At 41.9% G+C, this 24,601-nt stretch overlaps 1 protein-coding gene across 2 annotated transcripts in view; it reads right to left on the bottom strand.

The window, feature by feature from the left end:
* The window catches only part of LOC145349789 (protein YIPF5-like), a 54,063-nt gene extending 32,947 nt beyond the window's left edge, over window positions 1-21,116 (bottom strand). For both annotated transcript variants that reach the window (XM_080198337.1, XM_080198344.1), the window contains exons 1-3: window positions 21,013-21,116; window positions 15,056-15,181; window positions 8,191-8,360 (exon numbers count right to left, since the gene is read on the bottom strand). In XM_080198337.1, the coding sequence (XP_080054463.1) occupies window positions 8,191-8,360; window positions 15,056-15,168 (283 nt within the window). In that variant the 5' untranslated portion in view covers window positions 15,169-15,181; window positions 21,013-21,116. The remainder of the gene's footprint in view (window positions 1-8,190; window positions 8,361-15,055; window positions 15,182-21,012) is intronic.
* Window positions 21,117-24,601: the final 3,485 nt, after the last annotated feature.

Raw genomic sequence — 24,601 nt, 5'->3', positions numbered from 1 at the left:
TCTTGATCAATGACGAGACAGAAGACAGGAACGGGATAGAGAATTTGGTGAACTGGTGCGGTGACAATAATCTTTCCCTCAATGTCAACAACACGAAGGACATTGTCATCAAGAAGCGTAGTGGAGAATATGTCCCTGTCTACATCAATGGGGATGAAGTAGAAATAGTCAAGAGCTTCAAGCTTTTAGGTGTCCAGATAACCAACAACTTGTCCTGGTCCCCTCATGTCAACTCCATAGTTAAGAAAACTAACACCTCTACTTTCTCAGAGGACTAAGGAAATTTGGCATGTCAGCTACGACTCTCACCAACTTTTATAGATGCACTATAGAAAACGTTCTTTCTCGTTGTATCATAGCTTGGTATGGCTCCTGCCCAAGACCATAAGGAACTACAAAAGATTGCGAATGTAGCCCAATCAATCACACAAACCAGCCTCCCACTCGTTGACTCTGTCTGCATGCCCGTTGCCTTGGCAAAACCACCAGCATAATCAAGGACCCCATGCATGTTGGGGGGGTGTGGGCCTATCCTTACTGATTGTAGTCTGTGAATTAGGAAGTTCAGGATCCTGTCACAGAGGGAGGAATGGAAGCCAAGTCCATGGAATTAGGAGATGACTTTCGTAGAAATAACGGTGCTGTCAGAAGAAATGCAGGCACCAGACAACCAGGAAATCACCTTCCTAAGGGAAATAAAAGAAAGAAAAGCCAATACTGGAGTGCTAACGTTGAAGTCAACGGGCATTATAGAGAATTTAAATTGGATACAGGGGCTGAAATCTCAGCTTTATCAGACAGAATTCGATGGCTGCAAAAGATTATCCTGCAATCTTCATAATCCAACTACAGGGTCTAGGAGGAATCAAACTAAATGTCAAAGGTCAGCTGGATGCAACAGTAAAATAAAAATAAAAACAACATCTCCTCCATGATCATCCTCAACACCATTGAAGCCCACAGATGATTGGGGCCAAGCAAAACACATTAAGCCATGCCCACCTGGCAGAGTCTATCTGGCACAATGGCAGTGCCCACTGGACCCACCTGGCAGTGGCCACTAGAACATCCTGGTAGTGCCAGTTGGGCACTGCCAATGTGCCAGAGGAGCCTGAGTCGGTGATATGATTGGGCTATGTAGGGGGTGGGGCGGGGGGGGGGGGGGGGTGTCAAGTGCCTTGATGCCAGCAGTCTATGTCAGGGAAAGGGTTGAGGCACATGCTGCCAATTAAGGGAGCTGGTCCTGATATTCGTGGGCTGAAGGAAGGGGTATCCCAGTGCATCGTGAGATTGGGGTACTCTTGCAAAATGGAACCTAATCGCTCTGAAGCCAGGCTCACTGGTATGCTTAGACCATGCCCACAGCACCCACCCCCCACCCCCACCCTCATACCAGTGCAAACCTCCCAAATCTCCAAAAAAGTGATTGTGAATGGGAGGATTGTGGCATGGAGCACACCTGAGAGGCCGGTATGGATCACTCCAATATTCTCGCCGTTATATTTTTTTGTTTTGGGAAAATTCCACCCAACGTCTCCAACTGCGTCACTTGCGCTTTCAGAAAGAACCTCGTCAGTCCTCCTCTTTCCCATCCAGACTATGGGAACACCTTGGGATGGACCTATATGAATTCAAACGGGAAGTATTTTTCATGCATATGAATTCTTATCCCCATTGGATGAAGGTACAACGCTACATTATGCTACCTCTGAAGCCATTCAAATCTTGCAGCACTGGAGCCATATTCTTGAGAAGCAAGGAGCGACAACTTTGGGGAGTAAGTTTGCACTGACCAGATCCACAACAGCTCTAAAGGAACACGGCACATGTTCAGAGAGATTGGTCAAACCACCAAGGAGACTAACCCTTTAAAAACAGAGACTTTTGGGAAGATGTAGGAGGATGTGCACATGATAATATTGGGATAAGGGGGATGTAAAGTAAATGGTTAAATCTAACACCACACAAATAATTGTTACTGGACATATCCATAGGGAGCTATGTCATAATAATGTCACTGAGAGAGAGAGAGAGCAGAAAATCTAAAAGAGGGGCACCAGTTCCATCTCGGCATTCTGTAAATTTGTGTATATAGTCAGTTATATAAATAAAAGTACTTTCAAGAAAATATCTTTGCCTCCAACCAGATCTCTTACCCGAGTAAGACACCCAATGCCATCTGAGACAATATGAAATTAACAGAGCCTGAAACTCCCATTAATTCAGCTTGTCAATTTCAGTCTCTAATTTGGACACGCCAACATTCTTATCAAAGACAGAAAATTACTCTTAGGTTTAGGGACACAGGAGAAAATTCGTCACCTGAGAATATTTGTACATTTTAACCCAATTCAATTTAAATAGAAGAGCCAGAGAGCTTCTTCTGTTGGTAAGCATGCAAGCTGTCACAAAAGGGAGTGAAGTAATCAGTTGAGCATGTTGTTCACTTTCAAAGTTTCTAAATGTACATTCTAAACACAGAGCTTTGCTGTTTTGTCAGACAACAGAAATTAAATAACAATGATGCAGCCATCCTAGTAAATAACTAATTGGAGCTTTTAGCAGTGAGGTTAAGTAGGTTTATAATGCCCTTCAATGCATTTTTTCTTATGATTTTGATGTTTATTACAGTCATCACATAAGGACAATAGCTGTGATAATCAAATTGCCAGCTGCTTGATTTGATTTAAAATATATATGAAAGTATCTTACATGGATAAAGATATCATTCATGGAAAGCTGTTAAGATCAAATATACTATTCATGAAAAGCAAGTTGTGCAATAATGTCTTTCTCCTTAGCATTAAATGGAAAGATATATCATGAAAACCCATGAATATGATTTATTAAAAGCAATTGAACAAAGCTGGTACAAAATAGTCAAGAGTTATGTTTGGGTCAGTATCTTTGGAATAGAGACATATACCTGCATGTCTTTGCAAAGTAATTTGCTGATGCAATCCATTAAAAATTAATTTGATGAGGGATTAGATGTTGTTAATTAGATAAAGATGTAAAACAAATTGTTTTAATGTTTCATTTTGTTCCTTTGTGGCTTGATTCTAGTTCAAAATGTTAAATGGACTTAAAATGTTTATGTGTTGACTGGGCAAAATTTCCTGTATATATTAGACATTAAAGAATGACCGATTTAGCAAAAATAGAATCTTGAGCTAAAACACCAGTCTAGCCCATGTTTAAAGTGAAGAACTATCTTAACAAAAGAGTTGAAGCTTGTGACCACTTGGAGGTTCATTTAGGGACTGACAGATGATTAAACTTCATGCTTACGAGGCTGCATCCCTGTTCACTGTGTCTGGACTAAATCTTTTCTGAAAAACACTGATGGACTGACTGCACCAATTCAAGATGGTTGCATTGACCAGAAACTAAACTGGACCAGCCATATAAAAACTGTGGCTACAAGAGCAGGTCTGAGGCTGGGAATTCTGTGGCTAGTAACACACCTGTCAACTTCCCAAAGCCTGTCCACCATCTACAACACACAAGTACTTGAGTCAGGAGTGTGATGGAATACTCTCCACTTGCCTGGATGAGCACAGTTCCAACAACCCTCAAGAAGTTCAACACCATTCAGGACAAATTGGCTTGCTCAATTGACACTCCATTCATCGGCTTAAGCATTCATTCCCTCCACAACTGACACATAGTGGTAGGAGTATGGACCATATACAAGATGCAATGTAGCAACTCACCAGGCTTTTTTCTCAATCCCTTCTAAAGCCACAACCTTTACCATCCCAAAGGACAAAGCTGGCTGGTGCATGGGAACATCATCACCTGCAATTTCCCATCCGGACTTGGAAAGATATCACCGCTCCTTCACTGTTACGAGGTAAAATTCCTGGAACTCCTTTTACGGATTACTTAGACTGCATGGCCTGCAGTGGTTCTCATCACCTTCTTCTCAAGGCAATTAAGATGAGCAATAAATACTGGCACAGCCAGTAGTAACTGTATCCTCATGAAAGAAGAAATGAAAACAATGTCCTATGGATGCCTGTTGTGTGCTGTATTGTCCTGGAAGTGGTGATTCTGAATGAGTGGTTTGGCAGATATGTTTAAGTGATTGAAGAGCTGTGAGCTACACCTGAACTGTGAATAGTGGCTGTAAAGATTCAACATTGCGAGATGGAAATAGTGACTTAATGTTTGGTATACAGTTTCATGGTGGATGAAGTGTGTTGAAGTTCTGATGCTGATAGTGGCAGTACAGATACTGAGCGATGTGTTTGTGAAATAGGATCTTACCTTGATTGGTGGATTATATTTCTTGTAGAACTAGTTTCTTATCCTTGAGGCAGGGCTTTTGGCTGTCATCTCATAGAAACATAAGGCGTGATTCTCCCATCGCGACCAGCAACTTTTTTGGTGGGTCGGGCTGGGAGATGTGCATTGTTGGCCTTTTACCGGGATTTGCGCATGCACTGGGAATGCATGTGCATCTCCTAGAGCTGGCCAGCAAATGGGGAGACTGACAGATTGGGGTTACTGAGCATGCGCAAAGTTCCAGAACTGTCAGACTCCAGCGAATAGGCCCTGGTCCCCCTGTGTTTTTAATAAGATTCCCAATTATGACCTCTGCAGTGCACAGCGCAGAGATTTGAGTGTGAAGTTGGATTGGGGAAACAGTCGTGATCTAGAACAGTTTTCTCACCAGTTCAGCACTTTTGGGAGAATCGCCTCCACAGAAACATAAGAGATAGGAGCAGGAGGAGACCATTCGAGCCTGTGTCGCCATTCATCATGATCATGGCTGCCTAATCTTGCTTTCTCCCCATAACCATTGATTCCGTTCGCTCCAAGTGCTATATCTAGCCGCCTCTTAAATACATTTAATTTTTTGGCATCAACCACTTTCTGTGGTCATGTACTCCACAGGCTCACCACTCTTTGGGTGAAGAAATGTCTCCTCAACTCTGCCCTAAATGGTCTACCCTGTATCCTCAGACTGTGACCCCTGGTTTTGACACCCCCACCATTGGGAACATCCTTCCTGCATCTACCCTGTCTAGTCCCGTTAGAATTTTATAAGTCTCTATGAGATTTCCCCCTCACTTGTCTGAACTCCTCCTGAGTGATACGCTCCCATCGTGCCTCATTCATTGTCTCTGTGGCCTCCATTCCCCCATGCTTGTAGAGGATATTTCTCTTCCTCAGGACCCCCTCCATTAGAACCTCTGCTGCTGCATTGGAGAAATTGCTTGTTCTCTCTCTCTCTCATTTACAGAGCTATGCTCAAATGTTCAGTCAACAACTTCAATGGAAGTGATTATGTGGAGTCTACATATACTGTTTCACAAAGATTGCTTCCAGCCAGTATTGGAGTATTAAATGTACGCATGCCCAATTTAGCACTCTCATAGAATCTGCAGTACAGAAGGAGGCCATTTGGCCCATTAACAACAATCCCACCCAGACCCTGTCCCCGTTACCCCACATACCCCTCCTAATCCCCTTGATATTAAGGGGCAATTTAGTATGGCCAATCCACCCAACACACACATCTTTGGGCTGTGGGAAGAAACCGGTGCACCCAGAGGAAACCTATGCAGACAAAGGAAAAATGTGCAAACTTCATACAGACAGTGACCCAAAGCTGGAATTGAACCCAGTACCGTGGCACTGTAAGGCAACAGTGCTAACCATTGTGGAACCATACTGCCCCATTCACAATTGTGTTTAAATCATGATAATCATCCATTGTGTACTAAACCAAGGCTTTCAAACAAGCGTTTCTTATTAATACATTCAATGCCTGTTTTCACCCTTTCACCAAAGTAGTATTCTCTACTTGATGTCTCCATAGATAATACAACAATTGCATGGCTAGTTTGGCTAATCTGATAGCATTTCCACCTCTGAACCGGAAGGCAGCCATTTTCATAATTTCATTATTAATAGCCATGTCTTCAGCTCTCTAGATTTTGAAGGCCTGGAATTTCCTCTCTAAATCTCTCCAACTCTTTCTCCTTTTCTAAAACAGTCCTTAAAACCTACTCTTATGGCCAAGCCTTAAGGGGAAGCAGTGACATAGTGGTATTGTCACTGGACTAATAGTCCAGAATCCATGGGAAATGCTTCGGGACCTAGGTTCAAATCCTACTACAGCAGATGGTGCAATTTGAATTCTATAAAAATCTAGAATTAGAAGTCTAATGATGACTATGAAACCATTGTTGTGAAAACCACCTGGTTCACTAATGTCCTTCAGTGAAGGAAATCTGCTGTCCTTACCCAGTGTGGCACCCATGTGACTCCTGATCCACAGCAATGTGGTTGACCTTCAACTGCTCTCAGGGGATGAGGAATAAATGCTGGCCCAACCAGCATTGTCCACATCCCATGAACAAATATTAAAAAACAGCTTTTAGTCACCAGTCCTATTGTTTTCTCATGTGATGTGGCATCAGATTTAGTTTGATAACACACGTGAACTGCCTTAAGACATTTTATGATGTTAGAGGTGCTATATAAATGCAAGTTGTTGTTCAATCATATGATGATTGCATGTGGTCAGCATGCGGTTGCTCATTCACAATCTAGACTGATTATAATTGGCGTAGAAGTTTCCCATTCACTTTGTAAAAATTCCTTTTAATTCTATAAACCTCACAGAGTGAGGTCTGCACACAGGAAATGGGCATTGACGATTTGGGCTATGGTAGCACAAGGGACTTCAGGATGAGACCTGCATTTGGGGAAAAGGGAGGATTCACATATAACTGGGGTGCTATGATGGCTGGGGGCAGAGAGCATTTCTATATCACACTGTTTCAGAGGCCTCAAGATGGGGAGGCAATGTTCACCCAGTCATTGACATATGTGTGCTTACAATGGGATCATGGCTTCAAGTGTAGAGATGAGAGGTCATGAAAGGAAAAAAAACTCAATATCTTGTTCCCCAGGACTAACAGAGCCATGGACAGGATAAGGATGTGAGCAGCAGAGGATATGAAGTTGATGGAGATGTGAAGATGTGTGTGAGAGTGAGCAGTGATGTCCCCTGATGTAGCAATGTGTGAGACCAATGTGAATGTGTGATGGGCTAGTGTATCTATGGGGTAAGAGTAATGACTTGATGGACTTGACCTGGTGGCATGAATGAGAACTTCATTCTCTTTCTGCATTGAATGACTCATTTGGTGAGTTGCCACTCATTGCTGTTGCCACCACCTCCTAAGCCAGAGTGGAGAGATTGGTGGAGCTGCAGACGCAGTGGAAATAGAGGGCATTGCAGTGGTCCAGCAAGTGGTTGAGGTAAGTGTCATCGAACTTGGGGACAGCAGTCTTATTTGGTTTTGCGGCCAAGTCCTTGCTGTACATTAGTCTTGGTGTGCAAGATTGTGCTTTAAATATGGTGGCTGGGGCAAGGCAGTGATGAGGTTATGGTATGACAGGCAAATCAAAGGCTGCCCAGCAGTGTCCAGCGTGTTTGCCATTGAATATTTAGTGAAATCTGCAGTGGATGATACAGTGCGTAAACCTGCCGTTGTAGCTGGCAGGAAAATTCCACCTTTAAATCTTAAGCTGTTAGAATTTGGGAGAATGGACAAAAAAAAAACTGGATTCCCCATTTGTAGAAAGGAGAATTATATCATGAAATTTGCTGCATTCTTCTAGCCTCTCTGCAAAGTAAAGGTTATTATTGATTCATGGAAGATACTGCTGTTTAATACCAGAATAGGATACATTCTGGTCAGTAGAAGGCACATGGTTTGCTTGACAGTGATGTTAAACTTGAGGAAATATCTGGTATAAAAGCTAAAAATATGACAATTGTCCTTCCTGATTTACAACCTGAAGTTCAATATTAACATTTCAGAAAAGCAAGATTCTGCTAAACTTAGGAGCCATAAAGCTGCCAAATAACAATATTCCTAGACCTCTAAAACAAAAAGGAAATGTCTCAGGCCTTTCTCACACCTTTGGTCCTGATTGAGAGCATAGACCATCTCATATATTTGCACCAAGGCCATTTGTATGACTGGCCGCTAATAATGGAAAGGAACTAACTCAGACTTTCTACCTTACCATCCCTCTCTTTGGACAAAGCGTTCACATTTAGCAAGTCTGAAATTAGTAACTCACTGTGTGGTGAAATATGACAGTGTTTGTTGTGCAGATTGTGATCTTCCAATCCTGAGAGTTAGCATTTGAAATTATTACCTTCTAGAAGTGAAGCTTCATCATCAGTGTCGCCATATATTGTGGAAGATGGTCCAAAGGGAGTATACATCTGCTGGGGCTGTAAGATATGTCCTGCATAAAGCTGTGAAGATTGTGTCATTTCTGAAGGAACAAATATTTTGGGCCGTGGATGACCATTCTCAAATTCACTGTAAGATGTACACAGAGAAAAATCAGTCCTCGTTAAAGTGAAAATGTTAAATACCCATAACAATTCATTTAAAACATGCACAAAAGGAAAGAGTCAACTGTGTCAAAACAGAAACAATGGACTGGACTTACATCCTCGAGACAGCTAGCAAGAGTTGGGAAACATCACTAATTCAGCCTTCCCACCTTGGGAGGAAGTGCCAGCTAGCACGAGATTTCATACCACAGGATGGGACAGGCAGGTATAGGCTGGAGTTAGGCCAAACAACCTGAGACAATGTTCGAAGACAGCCACAGGTGCTGCAGGGTGCTAGGAAAGGCTATTTAAAACGCCCGCTTTGATGCTGTGAGTCTCCATCGCAGATAAATTAATAACAGAAAGCCTCTTCAACCCTTCCACGCTCCCCATACTCCATCTATGCCAACTCGTGATTTCCTCTCTCTGCACCCCCATCCCCAAAACCCTCCCTCCCTGCCATCCACCCTCCATCCACCCATCACCTATGGCTTCTCACTCGCCCATGCCATGCTGTTTCCTTCTCCCAGCCACTATGGTCCTCTTACCCTTATTCCAAACTATGTGCCTGCAGATCCCCTGTAGCCTATGTAATGCTATGTAATGCCTGCCTCCCCATCTCTTACAGCCCCTCATCCCCCATGCCAAGCTATGCCTTCTAAACAATCCCTATGGTCCCTCATGCCCTCACTTTCAAGCTATGACACTTGCATGCCCATTCATGCTCTGTACACAGTTTGAAGCAATGAACTTTCAGTACCAGTATGATATGTAAAAGAAGTTTTTAAAAACTGCTGTTCATTGATAACTTTCCACTTTCTAAAAAAGAACTCTTTTTTTACTGTAAACCAATAAAAGTGTCAATCGGGCATATCCTTCAACTATCAATCACAGGAAGCACTTAGAGCCTCTAATCTTGTGTGAATAAATATTGTGAAATTCAAAGCATAGAACGAAGAGCCAGAGATGACAATTAAGCAATGTTTTCCCTGGAGCGCAGGCATTTCTACATTCTAATGGATTTCTGGGCTGTCAGCCAATTATGTATTGTTGGTTGAGAACCCCGACGTCCATTAGAGTGTTTAAATAGCTGATCTAAAGGACTAATCTCCTGCAATGTTGCACACTTGAGTTTAATGTTAAAGTTTATTTATTAATCACAAGTAGGCTTACATTAACACTGCAATGAAGTAAATGTGAAAATTCCCCCAGTCGCCTCACTCCGGTGCCTGTTCAGGTACACTGAGGGAGAATTTAGCATGGTCAATGCAGCTAACCAGCACATCTTTCGGAATGTGGGAGGAAACTGGAGCACCCGAATGAAACCCACAAAGACATGGGAAGAACGTGCAGAGTCAGCGTGGACAGTGATCCAAGCCAGGAATTGAATTCGGCTCTCTGACGCTGTGGGACAACACTATGCTGCCCATTAGAGTTAAAACCAAGTGTGTCCAATGTTGCTTGCCAGCTGTGATTAAATGTATTCCTGGAGATTTCGTCATATGACTTGCCCCATGCTCCGGCCATTATTTAACAAATACATCCATCCTTACAATAGATGGGAGTTCTTCTTTCCTATGCCAATTGGAAGGCAAAAAGACTCATTACCCAACTCAGTGATGCTTGACTGTCAACTAAACAGACCTTCTCCCCTTTGTTCAAAATTTTTAGATCCAGTAAAGAGAAATGTCCAAAGAAAATGATAAAAGAAACAATATTTTTAATATCCCAATGATTTTTCTCCAGTGTTGCACATGGCGGTATCCTGGAGACTGATCTTCAATTGCTGAAGCCTCCAGGCCAACCCTGGAGGGTTGGCAACCCTATTCAAGTCCATTATCCAAAGAGCAGAGGGGATAATTAGGCCAAGGAAGGGAAAGGGAAAAGAAACAAATTGCATAGGGCTGAGTGACAAGGAGGAGAAGAAAAGAAGAGGGGTGGAGTGAGGAAGGAAATGGAGAAAAGGAAAAGAAAATTAACGTTTGAGAGAGGGGGTAAGACAAATAGCAGTGAGCACTTTTTATATAATGGATGCACTGGTTTTTAGTTGTTTTGTATACGTAGACACTCAAATCCTTTTGCTCCACAGCCTCTGACTGAACTCTCATTAAGTTGCATGTGGGCTGATGATTATCTCTTGGATTTCATATTCTACTTCTCCTGAGATCAAGCTTAAATTCCATTAACATCTTTTTTTAATAGAGCTGTCGCTGTGAACTTGTATCCTCAAATCGCTCTGCTCTTACATCTAGCCTACTTCCGTTATGAGTATAATTACTGATTTTTTTTATAACTTGAGAATCATACTTAGTAATACTGACTTGATTTCTGTGACTTTTTAGTCCATTCTCCTAAATTCTGTTCAGTTCAGCCAATTTGACAGCTGGGATCTGTACAGTGAGAGTTTTTTTTTACTACCAAAGTAGAATTGATGAAAGATCACAGACCTGCAAAGTTAACTTTCACTTCTCTCTCCACAGATGTCACCAGATCTGTTGAGTATTTCCAGCACTTTGTTTTTATTTCAGATTTCACATCTTTTTGCTTTTCTATCAGTGGTTTATCTAAAAGCCCTGTTATATATTGTCCTTGAGTATGTATAGTGTCAAGAGTCATACAGCGGAGAAAAGGCCCTTCAGGTCATCATGTCTACACCGACAGTAACTAACACTAAACGCACACTAATCCCATTTTGCTTCATTTGTCCCATGCGGTGAATGACATTACAAAACGTAACTGAGATTAACTGCAGGGGTAGATAAGCTCCTCTTACTCATGTTCATAGAATCACAGAATCCCTACAGTGCAGAAGGTGGCCATTCAGTCCATTCAGTCCGAACCGACTCTCTCGAATAGTATTTTACACAAGGCTTCTTCTCCTCCCTCTCCCTGTAACACCACATATTTTCCATTCCTAATCCATCTAACCTACACATCTCAGAACACTAAGGAATGATTTAGCATGGTCAATCTACCTAACGCGCATATCTTTGGACCATGGGAGGAAACCGGAGCACTTGGAGGAAACCCACGCAGACAAGGGAGAATGTGCAAGCTCTGCACAGCCAGTCACCCAAAGCTGGAGTTGAACCTGGGTCGCTTGTGCTGTGAGACAGCAGTGCTAACCATTGTGCAACATGCCACCCACGTGGCTACTCAACCCATCACACATTTGCACTCTTTTATAACAATGTAAATTTCAAGTGATTTGAGTGGCATGAACAAAGCACAGTGAGACCACAAAGGGAGCTCATAATCGCTCATTTTAATTCTTTAATATGTGTGCTATAACATATGCTTCAGCATGAAATGACAGAATTATGGAGTTGTTACCACACAGGTGGAGGAATTCAGACTGTCGTGTCTGCACCAACTCTTCAAAGGAGCAATTTTGATTTGATTTATTATTGTCACATGTATTAGTATACATAGTAAAAAGTATGGTTTCTGGTGAGTTATACAGACAAAATGTACTGTACATAGAGAAGGAAACGAGAATGCAGAATGTAGTGTTGCAGTCATAACTAGGGTGCAGAGAAAGATCAACGAAATGCAAGGTAACTCCATTAAAAAGTCTGACAGCAGCAGGGGAGAAACGGTTCTTGAGCTGGTTGGTACGAGCCCTCAGACTTCTGTATCTTTTTCCCAACAGAAGAAGGTAGAAGAGAATATGTCTGGAGTGCATGAGTCCTTAATTATACTGGCTGCTTTCCCAAGGCAATGGGAAGTGTAGACAGAGTCAATGGTTTGCATGATGGACTAGGGTTCGTTCACGACCCTTTGTAGTTTCTTGCAGTCTTGGACAGAGCAGGAGCCTTACCAAGCTGTGATACAACCTGAAAGAATTCTTTCTGTGATGCATCTGTAAAAGTTGGTGAGAGTCATAGCTGATATGCCAAATTTCCTTAGATTTCTGAGAAAGTAGAGGCATTGGTGTGTTTTCTTAACTAGGGGTGGGGGGGGAGGGGGGACCAGGACAGGTTGTTGATGATCTGGGCACCTAAAAACTTGAAGCTCTCGACCTTTTCTACTTCAACCCCATTGATGTCAACAGGGGCATGTTCTCCACTACTCTTCCTGAACTCAATGACTATCTCCTTCATTTTGTTGACATTGAAAGAGAAATTATTGTCATCACATCAGTTCACCAGATTCTTTATCTCATTCCTGTACACTGTCTTGTCATTGTTTGAGATCCGACAATGGTGGTGTCATCAGCAAACTTGAAAATCGAGCTGGAGGAGAATTTGGCCACAGTCATTACTGCATAAGGAGTATAGGAAAGATATATAAGGAGTACAGCAGGGCACTGAGGACACAGCCTTGTGGAGCACTAGTGTTGCAGATGGAGGAGGTGTTGTTGCCTATCCTTACTGATTGCAGCTGTGGGTTAGGAAATTCAGGCTTGTGCCACTCTTCTGCCATCTCTCTATAGCCCTGCACATTCTACCTTTTTAGACAATAATTCCCTCTTGAATGCCTCAACTGAACCTGCCTCCACCACACTCTTAGGCAGTGCATTCTATTAGTGCATTTGTCAAAGATTGATTTTTGAGTAGCACAAAGGGAGCTCATTGTTCCTCATTTTAATTCTTTAATATGTGTGATAAAATATATGCTTCAGCATGAAATCAGCAGGCTGTCTAATACAGACGTGCATACATTAATGCAGAGTAGCATTTCTTAAATGAAGTAAGCATCCCTACTTAAGATGACACACAAACCAGTAGCAGTGCAGGTTTCTAATCAGGGTAAGTAAAGTTTATCAGTGATGCTTTGGAAGTCCTGTTACAAGCAAGAGCGTAGAGGAGGGGCAGACTGTGTGAAACTGAAAGACACTTGCTGACCACAAAGTTCCTGCTGCAGCTGGCACATATGGTGATTTGAATATGGGTTAATGTTGTCTCCCGCACTTGCATAACAGGAAGTATAGTGAGAATGAAGGTACTTAAAATGTAAAGGTTGCATACAGCTACGAAGTCATCGTGGTAATTTAGTTTAATTTGGTTCCATATTAGGAATCATTTGTAACATGAAAGAAGCCTGTAAAAGATAGTGTCAATCTTCTGTTGTAGAAAAAGACAGACTAGAATCATGATAAACAGGTTCAGACTGAAACTGGCTCCAAACATTTGAAGCCCTGTTTCTTTTTGCAGAGACAAAACAATTTTCTGGGATTCTTAGTAAAATAACATCAGTTTCAGGTGGTATAGATTTTGATTCTTGAGGCATGTAGTGGGAGTCAGGAAAATTTCAGGCTCCTCAGAATAAAGTGCCCACAAGAATGGATGTTCATTGTTGGGGAGATGAGTGTGCAGTGGGATTGGGTCAGCTAACCTGGCAGATAGTTCGGAGACAGCCACTGGAGCTGCTGGTTGTGGAACTGGGCTATTTAAAAGGCCCACCTAAGCGCATTGGGACTTCATCCCAGTTAAAATAGAAAGTCCTCCAGCCCTCAGCCCACACAGTTCCCGTGCCCATCTAAGTCACCACATGTCACCCACCCCTATGGCTCTTCATATCCATGCAAGTTATGCCCCTCCCAAACAGCCCTTTATCAATAACAATAATATCCAAAGATGCACAGATTAGGTGGATTGACAACACTATATTGTCCCTTAGTGTCAGGGGGACTAGTTATGGTAAATACATGGGATTATGGGGATAGGGCCTGATTGGTATGGTCTCGATGGGCCAGATGGCCTCCTTCTGTACTGTAGGAATCTATGACTCTATGATAATAAACATGGTTAAATTTTCAGGCTGGATCAAACTGCTTGAGCTGTCAATCAAACAACGTTTTCACTCCAGCTTGGGTGTTTAGTATTGGCTGTACTCTCAGCAAAAAATACATAATGAAGCTTGGCTGAGAGCCAAGAAATCCATTAGCCTGTTCAAACACCTAAGCCCTTAGAAAAACATTGCTTGATTGATAGTTCTCGCTCTGAGAACTGTGCTATCAATTTCATAATGATTATTTACACAAGATAAGGATTATGCAGTGTCACCGATTTGAAACATTAAAGGATCTGGATGATGGACACTTTTATTAGCTGTAACAAAAAGGAGATTTTTTTAAGAAAGTGTAAAGCTTTTTTTACACATTCAACTTGGTAAAAAATCCATACCTAAATGTTAATATTGATTCATTATTCTTGATGAACAACTTCAAGCTCAGTGATGCAGTTGAGGTAATATATTTGGATTTTTAAAAGTTAAGTAAGGGAGCACATAAAAGAACTTGTGATTAAGGTCAGAACTTGTTGCGTCAGGGACAAGCAGCAGAATGGAAGGGAGGTTTTTAAGGTTATGAAAGAGTTTGATAGGGTAGATATAGAGAAGTTTCCATGTGCAGAGGGACCAAATCTAACTGCCATAAAAAGAGATAGTTAATAATACATCCAATAAAGAATTCAGAAAATAAACTTCTTTATCCAGAGGTTGGTTAGAATGTGGAACATAGAACACAACGAGTAGTTGAAGCAAATAGTTGCAAGTATTAAAGGGGAGCTGAGTAAACTAATAAGGGAGAAAATAATAAAAGGTGATGCATTAATTGAAGAGTGGGAGGAGGTTCATGTGGCAAACAAAAAATGACGTGGAACTGTTGGGCTGACTGACCTGTATCTCTGCAATAACAAAGTACGTAATATTACATAACAATATAAATTGTCTTACCTACTTGAATCTGGACAGCTGCTCCCTTCATAGTCATATGAGGTTCCTTGTTGGTCATTGATATCATAATTTGATTGGTAAAAATCTGGATTAAACTGTTCAAAGGCAGACATTCTGAAAAAATTCCTAGAAAACAATTATCACATAATTAAATCCTCCAAATTGAAACCACATTTCATCAGCAGATTATATTGATAGAGCCAACTTCCAATAGTGCATGTAATCTTCCTCAAGAGCTGGAGGATGTGGAATAGTGGTAAAGCTACCAATCAAGCTACTGGCCTAATATATTTACACGTACTCACTGCAAGAATCAACTCACATAGGCAAGCACACACTTTATCTGAACTGTAATTACCTTATACACTATATTTCAGGGCTGACTTGCTTTCTACCTTTATAACATTGAGCTACCCTTCATAAGCAAAATTGATTCCTTGTAGATTCTTCTAATATCTGACAGATAAGAAAACATCATGCTGATAGACCATGCATCTCAGGCTGAGACTATTCATTTTTAAACATTAATTGACAAACAATTATGGGGATGCACAGCCAAGTTTGGGATATTCTCTCTCAGTAGGCAGGGCTTTGTGCCAGGGGGATAAACTTGTAAAACTACACCTCTAATATTTATCTCTTTATGTTTTCGACAGAGCTGAAATTTTTCTTGTTTCAAACAGCAAAGGGGAATACAAACAGAAAATGCTGGAAATACTCAGCATGTTTGGCAACATCCATGGAAAGACAAATAAACTGAATGTTCAGTGACATTTCATCAGACCTGAATTAACTCAATTTCTCTCTCCACAGATGCTGCCTGATCCACTGAATGTTTCCAGCATTTTCTGTTCTTGTTTCCATTTTGCACATCATAGCAACAGAAAAGGAAGCATGATTAAAGATACTGGGCTCGATTTTCCGGCTGCAATCACCCCGAAACTCTAAAATCCTGCCAAGGTCAATGGACCTTTCCATGGTCTGCCCTTGCCCACTATTAGAAGAACAAGTACTCCATGACCCTTTTTAAATCCTGCAGATTATCTGCAGTGATTAACAAATTATTCATAGTTAATTGGTAGGAAATTACTCATAAGTCATACTCATAAAATACTCATAAGCCGTGGATAACGAAGGAGGTGAAGGAAAGTGTTAAATTAAAAGCGGAGGAATTTAGAGTAGCTAAGAGCAGTGGGCGAGAAGAGGATTGGGAAAGGTTTAAATGTCAACAAAGATTGACAAAGAAGTTGATAAAGGAGGGTAGGAGAAGCTATGAGGCTGGGCTAGCACTTAATATAAAAAAGGATAGCAAGAGTTTTTATAAATATATAAAAAGGAAGAGGCTGGCTAGGGTGAACGTTGGTCCTTTAGAGGATGAGAAAGGGGAGCTAGTGGTAGGGGATGGGGATATGGCTAAGGTCTTGAATAACTTTTTTGTTTCTGTCTTCACGGAGGAGGACGTGAATAATTTGCCGGGTGTTAGAGATGGAAAGGTGGTAGGAATGGAGGGTCTTAATGACATTACTGTTACTAGAGAGGTGATGCTCGACAGACTGGAGGGGCTGATTGTGGACAAGTCCCCAGGACCGGATGGAATGCATCCGAGGGTTCTGAAAGAAATGGCGGAGGTTATAGTGGATGCCTTGGTGGTTATTTTCCAAACGTCGCTGGATTCCGGGGAAGTGCCGGAAGGTTGGAAAACGGCTAATGTTACGCCGTTGTTTAAGAAGGGTGCCAGGCAAAAGGCGGGGAATTATAGGCCGGTTAGTTTAACGTCTGTGGTAGGTAAAATGTTAGAATCCGTCATTAAGGAGGAAATTGCGAGGCATCTTGAAGGGAATTGCTTGATAGGGCGGACGCAACACGGTTTCATTAAAGGGAAGTCGTGTCTGACAAATTTACTGGAGTTCTATGAGGATGTGTCTAGGGCAGTGGATAGAGGAGAGCCGGTGGATGTGGTCTTTCTGGATTTTCAGAAGGCGTTTGACAAGGTACCTCACAAGAGGTTATTGCAGAAGGTCAGGGGACATGGAGTTGGGGGTAGGGTGTTAGCGTGGATAGAGGATTGGTTGTCAAATAGGAGGCAGAGAGTGGGGGTCAATGGGTGCTATTCGGATTGGCGGTTGGTGACTAGTGGGGTGCCCCAGGGGTCGGTGCTGGGGCCTCAGCTATTTACCATTTATATAGATGATCTGGAGGAGGGAACCGAGTGCAGGGTGTCGAAATTTGCTGATGACACCAAGATTGGGGGAAAGGCAAATTGTGTGGAGGGTGTGGAGAGTCTGCAGAAGGATCTAGATAGGCTGGGCGAATGGGCCAGGAAATGGCAAATGGAATTTAATGTTGGCAAGTGTGAGGTGGTCCACTTTGGTAGGAAGAATGGTAGGAAGGACTATTACTTACGTGGCGAAAAACTGCAGCAGGCGACGGTGCAGAGGGACCTCGGGGTCCTTGTGCATGAGTCGCAAAAACCCAGCTTGCAGGTGCAGCAGGTGGTCAGGAAGGCGAATGGGATGCTGGCCTTCATAGCGAGGGGGATTGAATATAAAAGTAGGGAGGTCTTGCTGCAGCTGTATAGGGCATTGGTGAGGCCGCAGCTGGAGTACTGTGTGCAGTTTTGGGCGCCGCACCTGCGCAAGGATATTTTGGCCCTGGAGGGAGTGCAGAGGAGGTTTACTAGGCTGATACCGGAGTTGAGGGGATTGAGCTATGAGGAGAGGCTGAATAAACTAGGCTTGTACTCGTTAGAGTTTAGAAGAATGAGGGGAGATCTCATTGAGACGTATAAGATGATGAATGGGATGGATAGGATAGAGGTGGAGAGACTCTTCCCGCTCAAAAAAGACAGTAGGACTAGGGGGCACAGCCTCAAGATAAAGGGGAGGCGGTTTAGAACGGAGTTGAGGAGGAACTTCTTCACTCAAAGGGTGGTGAATCTCTGGAATTCTCTGCCCGTTGAAGTGGTGGAGGCTGCCTCGCTAAATATTTTTAAGAAGCGGGTTGATGGGTTCTTGATAAGAGAGGGGATTAAGGGTTTTGGGGAGAGGGCGGGAAAGTGGAACTGAGCCACAACAGATCAGCCATGATCTTATTGAATGGCGGGGCAGGCTCGAAGGGCTAGATGGCCTACTCCTGCTCCTATTTCTTATGTTCTTATAAGTGATAATATAATGGAGATTTTTGGGCTACAACACTACGTAGCCTATAATGTCAGATTTTGAAGGGTATTAGCTCAAGTATTTAGTGCTTTATTTTCTATGGAATGCTATTCCTATCTATCATGTTCTTTTACTAGAAGTGTTACAACAATAGCCTTATGAAATGGAAAATCTTCAACAAACAGAGTGGAACAAGGGCAACACTTGAATTAACTCAGTGAGTAGTCATCGTGGAGTTATGCATCTATAAGAAAAAGATCCCAGCCTTTACCCTTTCCTCTCATTCATAATGCCAGTGCTCATACTATTCCATTCATGTCTTTCCATACCAAATTCCACTATTAGGGATAGATAACAAATGCTGGCCTTGCCAACAACACACATTCCATGAAAGAGTTAAAAAAAAAATCTTATTTTGACCTTCAACATATTCTTTTCCCAGCTGCAACATTTTCTATTGCCTTATTCAAAGGGAGGAGATTTTTAAGTATATATCACAGGTGGTTATTGTAATCTTGCTGCAGTGTACTCCATTACTGCATACAGGTCACTGCTTTTCATTATTTCAAAGTCGGTCAGTCCTTCCTCTCAGCTGACACACAATATCCTTCCAGCAAATTATGTTTCAAAAGCTTCCAACCTCTGCTTCCCACCTTCAGTATTAGCCAGCACCCAATAATGAAGAAGAATTGTCTGAACACCAGTATTTCAAAGACAATGATGAACCTTTCCTCCTCCATCTTGGTGTCAATCATTCATCAAACAAACTTCCATCAGGAAATGCATTTCTTTTCCTGGTCCTCTTAAGCCACCTATTGAAATACCTTCATAGGAATTATCCTGCAAAGCACTTTAGGCAATAAGTGTGCACAAATAAATAATATTTAATAAAGATTCACAAATCAGCTATTAATACCAAATGGTGAATTATCATAGACTAATTAGTAGTATATACCCTAATAATCAAAAATTAAACACTACCTTTTGATAACAAGTGAAAAGAGGGAAATGATGCAGTTAAGTAAATTGTCTAGAAAGTTTTGCTTTTGGGAAAGAAATCTGAGGCACGGGTGTGGGTGGGGTGGGGGAGGGGGGTGCGATTTCCCCCCCTCTCCACACCTGGCATGGATCACTCCATTGTTCTCGCTGTTATGACACTTTGGGTACAATCCACAAAAAAGGTGTCGAACAAGTGAGAAAATGAGAGAGTTTCTGACCTGTTTTTTGGGCAAGTTTGACAACGCTACCTTATGACACTGTCAATTTTTTTGAACAGAAGTGCAATTCTCACCAGTTGGGAGCCCAAAATCTAATCTCACCAGTGAAGCTGGCTACAAACTGCTTGGAGCACCATTGCTCAAGTGCCACAATCTTCCAGTAAACTGCCAACACATCCACCAACCTTCCATGGACATCACCCCCTGCCGATCATTGGCAGCAGTGTAACCTGCCCCCCACTCTCCCATGGCAACACAGATTGTTGGCATCGGGGCATTGGGACCCACTCGATGAGTCTCCCATTACAACCCGCCTCTATGACTCACTTCCTCCACAGCCCAAGCTGTGCAACCCATTTGGTCAGTTTCCCTTCATCTTGTATATCCCCCTGCCGATCACCCGCTGTATGCAAAGCCACCCCCGCAGAGCTCCCCCCCTTGTCTCTCCCCTTGCAGAGCACTGCCTTGCATCCCCTTGCAGAGCTCCCCTTTGCCTCCCCCACCACAGAGCTCTCCCATCTGCAGAGCTCCTCCCCTTGCCTCCTCCCAACATAGACCCACACCTACTCAGGTTCCCTCCCCCACTCAAACCCCACACCATTGGTACTGCCCCGGCACAGTTATGGTTCCCAGTGAACAGTGCCAGGATGTCCAGTGGGCAGTGTCAGGCTGGTGCTGCCAAATAAGCACTTCCTGGCTTTGGCTCTGAACACCCGGGGGCTTCCATGGCCTCCTACTTCCCCCAGCAAGGCCATCACATCTGTTCTCTGTTGGTGGAGACTAGCTGTGATTCTCCCTGGTATGAGGTCTGACCGGTGAGGAGGTAAGTGTTGGTGAGGCTGTGCACATTGTCATTGCGCCCGTTTTGAAGATCCCACTGAAGGCCAATGGTGGACTGCCCCAGGTGGTGCAGAAAATCCTGCCCATGATCTTTGTAATGCATCAGTCTTATAATGCTAATAAACTACGAATAAATTAATAGATTTCAGAAATAACTATTTCCTGATTCCGCACTTTAAAATTTCACAACAAAAATAAAGTCAGAGACTATTTAAAATGATAATATGATATCTTTAAACAACAGCCACCTCATTCAACTTTAACGTTTTTCTGTCTTGGGCAATTAGATTGCGCATGCAACATAAACACCTGTTTCTGCCAGCAACACTAATTTTGGTCATAGGCCAAGTCCGTCATAACTAAGAAATGCATTCATTTTAAACACTACGTACAAAACACTTCAACATTCAAATAAATCCATAATATAGAAAACCCCTATAGTTTCATTGTATAGACCAGTATTAACCGATACATCTAAAAATAAATTTATTAAATCAGTTCTCCAAAAACTAATTATCGTTTTCTCTGTCAATTTTAAATTCTTACACATGCATTATTGCTGTGAGAAATATAGAAGTAGCTTAAACAAATGCTTAATATGATTTTACAGAATGTGTTAGCGGTGTTGATATTTCTACTAGTGATAATCTTGCCAGTGTTAATTGCCAAGTTCTCGCTCAACAAATAAACAGAAAAGATATATTTCTAAAGCCGTCATTGTGAAATTATTACTCATACACACCTCAAGTAAACAAATGTTCACAGCAATGAAAAGTAAATCCTTTACTTCGATAGCATGAAGAAAGTGTGTCGAACAAGCAGAGACTAAACATTGATTGACCAGTAGGCAAGATAATCTTTATGCTATTTATAAAGTTCTAATTATAGACTTCAGTCAAATAGGTAGCCAAAATTAACAGACACTGTCACTTGCAATTTAACATCCACTGTAAACATTTTAAACTTAAATGTAATCATTTGGACTTTTTCATATTGTGAACTTACAAGCCTCCATCATGTCAATCATTTCATTTACTTATCTAAACTATTATACAACTAAAGGTTTAGAGAAATGTTTCTCCATATAATTGTTAAACTACCCCACTCAGTTTTGCAAATTAAATGGAGAGAGGTAACACAAGGGAGATAACATGAGACAAATGTATGGGAGAAGTGAAATTTAATAAATTAAAATCAAGATTATGCCACAAAAAGTGCAAGCAAAAATGAATCAATAATATATAACTAGCAATTGTGACTTGTGCATTTGTTTTACTGCTGAGATAGCTATTATGTAAAATAACCCAAAGGAGCAAGAGGAAGCCACATAGTTCCCAAAACTGTCCCACCATTTTGTTGGATCACAGGTGATCTTACATCAACTCCACTTTCACTAAGGAAGTCAGCAGCAGGAGTATGGTTCCTCCAACCTCCAACCCAATCCCTTGATTACTTTAGTCTCTAAAAACCTGTCAGTATCATTCTTGAATGTAGTTAATGATGACAGTAGGAGGTGGGTTTGGTCCTTGAACCCTGGATCACTGAAATGTCTCGGGGCTAGAGAATTCCAAAGACTCGCAAACATCTGAGTGAAATTTTCCTCACCTCAATACTAAATGGCCTACCCTGTCAACTCCTTAACATAACCCTGTGACTCACGATTCTCAACTCCACAGACAAGGAAGTAGCCTCTCAGCATCTACTATATCAATTTTATACATTGCGGTTATTTCGCCTTTCATTCTTCTGAACTCTAGAGAAAATGAGCTCATTCCACTCAATCTCTCATCATAAGATAACCCTTTCATCCCAGAAATCAATCAAGTGAACCGTGTTGCACGCCTCCAGATGCAATTGAATCCAGTGTGCTATCACCTAAACGCTATATAATTGCAGCAAGATATATTTACTCTTATAGCCCATCTCCTTCACAAGAAAGACCAATATATCTTTTGATGAGCCCAATCCTAGAGCCACATCTCCAACCCCACATTTGCCAGGTGTTTCCAGGATGTAGGATAGGTCCTTGGGCTCTAGATTACTGAGATTCCTTTCTCAGACTCCTTTTCCAGGCCCCCTCTTGCTGTTGGGTGTTCTCCAAGAATTGTGTCCCTTCAAGCAGGAGGTTCCTCCAAGTAGGTCTCTTCTGAGCAACGGTCTCCCAAGCTTTGATGGCTGTGTTGCATTTCTTAAGGAGAGCCTTCAGAGTGTCTTTGAAGCACTTCCTTTGTCCTGCTCTTGTTCGAGAGCCTTCCTTGTTCTGGGTGAAGAAGATTTGCTTTGGCAGTTGGGACTCTAACATCCTAAACAAGAGCCTGAAGGGTCTTCGTAGGTTTGATCCCATAAGTGGGATGAAATGGGTTTCACGCAGGCTTCCAGTGGGATTCCTGATCCGCTGTGAAGGGCAGCATCCGTAGGTCCCACTGTAATTTCCCATCGGCATAATGCTAATTTTTGAAATTGCCGTAGAATTCTCCTCCTCCACCCAGCACACTAGAGAATTTCACCCTTTGTCCCAGAAGGCAGCCACACACCTACAGCTAGGGTCTTCTGATTTTGTCTGTAGTCAGAGACAGGAGGCTGTGTCTGTGAAAAGGCAATATGGAGATTGAGAACGTTGAAGTGGAGAAGCCTCAGCCCTTGCCAAAATCCAACAGGTTTGAGGTTCTTGCAACTTTTATGGATGTGAGCAGGAGCTACAGGGTAGATGAACTGACCAAGATGCCATGGTGCAAGGAGCCACTCAAGTGGGAAGCAGATATGCTTAGAGTTAACCAGAAGAGAAGGCCAGAATTTACAATCACTGTTAAAAGGTCAGAGTGAAAGATATCTGAATGTGCACACCATTTTGACAAAGTGAATGAATTGATTGTACCAATGCAGACAAACATGAATGTGTTGATAACCATTTCAGAGATGTGGGTGAAAGGTGACCAAGGCTAGGATCTGACTATTTAAGGTTTTTTGACATTCTGGAGGGACAGGAAACTAGAAAATGGTGGAGGGATAGCTCTGTTATTTAAAGAAAATATTAGTCTGGAAGAGCGTGATGACTTTAGTTCAGAAGTTCAAGATGTAGAATCAGTGTTTGCAAGAATAAGAAGTATCAAAGGTAAGAAGTCACTTGTGGCAGTAGTTTACCTTCTCCTCACCAATAGCTACATTGTAAGACAGAATGTTAAGGAAGCAACAATGAGGGCTTATAAGAAGGTTACTGCAATGACCATGAGCAATTTTAATCTTTTCATAGATTGAGAATGGTAGCCTGGAAGGTGAGTTTATAGAGTGCATTCAGAACATTATCTTAGAATTTTACGTTCTAGTGCCAACCAGAGAGCAGGCTTTTTTAGACTTTATATTCTGCAATTACAGAAGACTAAGTAACAGCCTTGTATTAAAAAATATTCTAAGCAACAGTGATCATAACATCATTGAATTTCACATTCAGTTTGAGGGTGAGAAGAGTGAATATAAGAATGGTATCTTAAACTTAAAGGCAATTACAAGGATTCCCTCAAGGGCATAGCTGGCTAAAGTGAACTGGGAAAATAAGCTAAAAGGTAGGAGTGGCAGACATTTAAGGAAAAATTATTAGATATATTATTCCATAACTTTCACCAAAAATATAGAAACATAGAACAGTACAGCACAGTACAGACCCTTTGGCCCTTGATGTTGTGCCGAGTTATGTCCAAACCCAAAATCAAGATATCCCACTCCCTATTATTCTGGTGCGCTCCATGTGCCTATCCAATAACCGCTTGAAAGTTCCTAAAGTGTCTGACTCCACTATCATAGCAGGCAGTATATTCCACACCCCAACCACTCTCTGAGTGAAGAATCTACCTCGGACTACCCTCCTATATCTCCCACCATGAACCTTATAGTTATGCCCACTAGTAACAGTTACATCCACCCGAGGAAATAGTCTCTGCACGTCCACTCTATCTACCCCCTCATCATCTTATAAACCACTATTAAGTTGCCTCTCATCCTCCTCCATTCTAAAGAGAAAAGCCCCAGCTCCCTCAAGCTTTCCTCAAAAGACTTATATATATCCTGTTGAAAAAGAAAGACTCTTATGAGAAGGATGCACCATTCCTGGTTAACAAAGAAAGTTAGGGGTAGTATCAAATTAAATAGAAAAACATATAATAATGTGAATATTATTGGTAATATGGAATATTGGAGAGGTTTTGGAAACCATCAAAGAATAACTAAATAAAATGAGGGGGAAATTAAGAGTAGAAGAGAAAACTAACTAGAAAATGAAAGCGGATAATATGACTTTCTCTAATAAAATCAAAATACTGTAGATACCGGAATTTGAA

Source organism: Carcharhinus amblyrhynchos, chromosome 1, assembly GCF_965287045.1.
Source record: "Carcharhinus amblyrhynchos chromosome 1, sCarAmb.v2.hapA, whole genome shotgun sequence".
NCBI classification, from domain to species: Eukaryota; Metazoa; Chordata; class Chondrichthyes; order Carcharhiniformes; family Carcharhinidae; genus Carcharhinus; species Carcharhinus amblyrhynchos.
The sequence above is the reverse complement of the archived record's forward strand: the minus strand, read 5'-3'. Positions and strand labels throughout refer to the sequence as shown.